The 3,206-nt window shown below is 37.9% G+C and overlaps 1 protein-coding gene and 1 non-coding gene across 2 annotated transcripts; both read right to left on the bottom strand.

Moving 5' to 3' along the window:
• Positions 1–1,831: 1,831 nt before the first annotated feature.
• Positions 1,832–1,903, bottom strand: TRNAW-CCA (transfer RNA tryptophan (anticodon CCA)). Its single transcript has one exon. It is a non-coding gene; the product is annotated as a tRNA-Trp (tRNA).
• A 271-nt stretch (positions 1,904–2,174) lies between these two features.
• Positions 2,175–2,866, bottom strand: LOC137950700 (nudix hydrolase 1). Its single transcript, XM_068797299.1, has 2 exons — positions 2,667–2,866; positions 2,175–2,561 (listed from the first exon to the last, which is right to left on the bottom strand). Exons 1-2 carry the CDS (start codon positions 2,797–2,799, stop codon positions 2,272–2,274), a joined length of 423 nt encoding a protein of 140 aa, XP_068653400.1. The 5' UTR covers positions 2,800–2,866; the 3' UTR covers positions 2,175–2,271.
• Positions 2,867–3,206: the final 340 nt, after the last annotated feature.

The raw sequence follows: 3,206 nt of genomic DNA, 5'->3' as shown, positions 1-3,206 counted from the left end.
CTCAATCTCCAACAATTTTAGTCTAACGGTTATGCCCTGCATCTGCATGATGTGCTCACGCACACCTTTGGTGCCATTAAATTTCAGGAAACATATTTTTGTCATTAGGGTAATGCCTTGTTAGAAGTCTCAAACTAATCTTGAATAGCTTTGAGATATTCTTTCACTTTAGCACAATAAGGGATGGATCCACGGATACTTTTCCCAATATGAAACCTGATAAACATCAAACTTAAACTATTGGATCGCTCCCAAAGATCATATGATGTTTTCTCAACTTGGGTGCTTGATTCCATGGGCTTTGGAGGATCATCTATTCGAAGTGCCAAATCAAGGTCCATGCACCCTAATGCAAGGAAAACTTTTTCCTTCCAATCAATATAATTATCACCGCTCAAAGGAGCATTATTGGAGGAATCAAAATTTGGAATAGATAAAATTTGAACAAGTGCAAAATAAACCACAAGGCTTACTAAAACATGCAACAAAACTAAACATGGAATATTTACACTTGTAAATAAAATCAAACTAACAAAAAAAAAAATGTCATTATAATCTTCCCTAGGGGATTAGATTATAACACACAAGCGATTTAAATTACTTTATGATGGGACAAACATTTTACCTTTAAAAAAATTTCTTATTGCCCGTGAGTAATTGGAATATATATATTTTTTAACAAAATATTTTATCTCATCCTAATTAATCACTTAAATATAATAATTACCCTGTGGGGTTGAGTTATTATATTTTTATGATTAATTATAATTATTGATGTCATTAACTTTATCGTGACTAAACTTAATGTTACTAGATATTTTCATAATTAAGAATATTTTGGTTATTACTAATTACTCAAATGTAAACTTAAATATGACATCAAAATTATTGACTAAACTTTATGCCAATTATTAATTATTTATATTCAAGAAAACCAAAAATATGTATAAAAAAACTAAGTATGCATAGAAAACTAAATAAATTTTGTACAAATAGTTTATCTCCTTTATCAAATTGGTCGACTCGGTCATATATGTTGATTTTCATGAGAGCCACATATATTACACCTCCAATATGAAATAAATATTACAATAACTAATGTCATGATGTCAGTTGACCGTCAGTAAAGTTTCTGAAGTTTGAGCCAAATGGAGGGCACGCTGTCGGGTTGTACCTGTTTTTGACCCGAATGCCTAGGACGTTAAACTTTTGACAGATGGCAACGGGCACAATGATCAATCAAAGAGACTTACTTCCCTCCTGCCATTAATAATCAAACCCAACCCCAATGCACCAAATTCGACTTGACCACACCAACACAGGTTTCAAAGACAATATCAACTTTTCAAACATATTCAATAAAGAACTGAAATTTTATCAACATCAACTTTTCAAACATATTCAATAAAGAACTGAAATTTTATCCTTTAAAAAAACGATCAATATGGGAGAGAGTATAATAGGAGGCATATGAGAAATTTAAAAAACCGTTTTTCCCATAATTTCACAAGAAATTTAATTATTTAATTAGTTTTTTTCCAAAATAAATATGAAAGAATTACAAAACCCGAAATCACATTCTTGCACCAAATCCTAATCATAGATAATGCAATCAAAGAAATCCCACACAAAAATTTCAATAGAACCAAAAACTAAATTAGATATTACTCATGCCAAATGTAAGCAATATATCATCATAAATTTCAATTTCAATAAATTTAAAATGGGAAACCCATAAACACATACCTCCAACCATGACTCTTACGACATATTAAAATCAATTTAAACAATACTCTCCTCCTCCTTCGAAAAACATAGAAACAAAAATATTTGAACCCGACGTGAATCGAACACGCAACCTTCTGATCTGGAGTCAGACGCGCTACCATTGCGCCACGGATCCGCTGTTGATAATTCTCTTATGACAGTATTTGAGATTAGAGAACTAAAAACTCATCTAACAAACCTAATTAACCCTGGTTCAACCATATTAAATTGGATCAGTCTGGTCATAGTTTTTTTTTAATCTTAGATTAAACCCTACAAGTAATAAACCTTTAATCTATTCAGTTCCACGTGAAAAACCGGTTTTCCCCTAAACAAATTGGATCGAATCGATTTTCCCAGGCTGAGAAACAAAAATAAATTATGAACTTTCTTGCATCAACCAAATCGAAGCAAAACGGATTTCTCATATTTCAGTCTCTGATTTTCCTCGGCCCAATCGCAGAACAAATTATCACAAATCGATTAAAAGGACAAACTGAGATATCAAAAGGGGGAGAACCCCTCTTTGATCATCACCTCCAGAGGCCCAAAAAGTGGTTTAGGGAGGTTCTCCCAATCGTACCAGTCCCATCCGTCGCACTTCTCCGGTTCCAGAGTTTCCGGCGAGCGAGTGGCGTCGGAGGGGACGGAGCGCATGAAGATGGTGACGTAGTGGCAAGGCTTGGCTTCGTCGAGGAGAACGTTGTTGGTCACTGTCAGGAACTCCACCTTGTGGATGTCCAGCCCCGTCTCTTCTTTCACCTCCCTCGCCGCGCACTCCGCAAAGCTTTCCCCTGCAACCAAAATGAACACAACAAAGAACCAATCGAACGGCTCATGAACAAAAGCACTTGAAATGGGTCTCGGACGGCGGACGAAAGGGGAAAAAGAGGACTGACCAAATTCGAGGTGGCCGCCAGGGAGGGCAAAAGTGGCGTTCCCGACGACGGCGCGTCGTCTGCCCAGCAGCACCTGCCGGCCTTTGATGACAAAAGCTACGACCCCGACGCGCGGCACCGGCGCGGCTTCCATGGATCCGGTTGAAGGTGTATCCTGCGCCGCTGGCGCTCGTTAGGGAGATGACTGTCTCTCGTTCCAATGCCTGGTAATTTATGGCCACGGACTCACGGGAAGGGGGGGTCACTTTGGTAAAACGTTACCGCTGAACACAATAGGTTGGACCACGGTATACCACGTGATTACATACAAATGTTTGAGTTACGATTCCACAATATCGTGTTATAGTGCACTCTGTAATTGAGAGGAATTTCACTTTACCTAGTGAAAGTGCACTGTAAGAGGGAAAGTGAATTATACGGGTAATTCACTTTCCCCCGTTTTACGCATAACCCGAGTGAAAGTGAATTAACTCCTTGATTTACATGTCGAAATGCACTCCCTTTTGCGACTACCCCCTCGGTTGGAACCTCTCCCCATCT

This window comes from Aristolochia californica, unplaced genomic scaffold (assembly GCF_029961685.1).
Source record: "Aristolochia californica isolate CCGP_79_NKW_82.1479 unplaced genomic scaffold, dmAriCali1.0.hap1 SCAF_14, whole genome shotgun sequence".
Classification (NCBI taxonomy): Eukaryota; Viridiplantae; Streptophyta; class Magnoliopsida; order Piperales; family Aristolochiaceae; genus Aristolochia; species Aristolochia californica.
The sequence above is the reverse complement of the archived record's forward strand: the minus strand, read 5'-3'. Positions and strand labels throughout refer to the sequence as shown.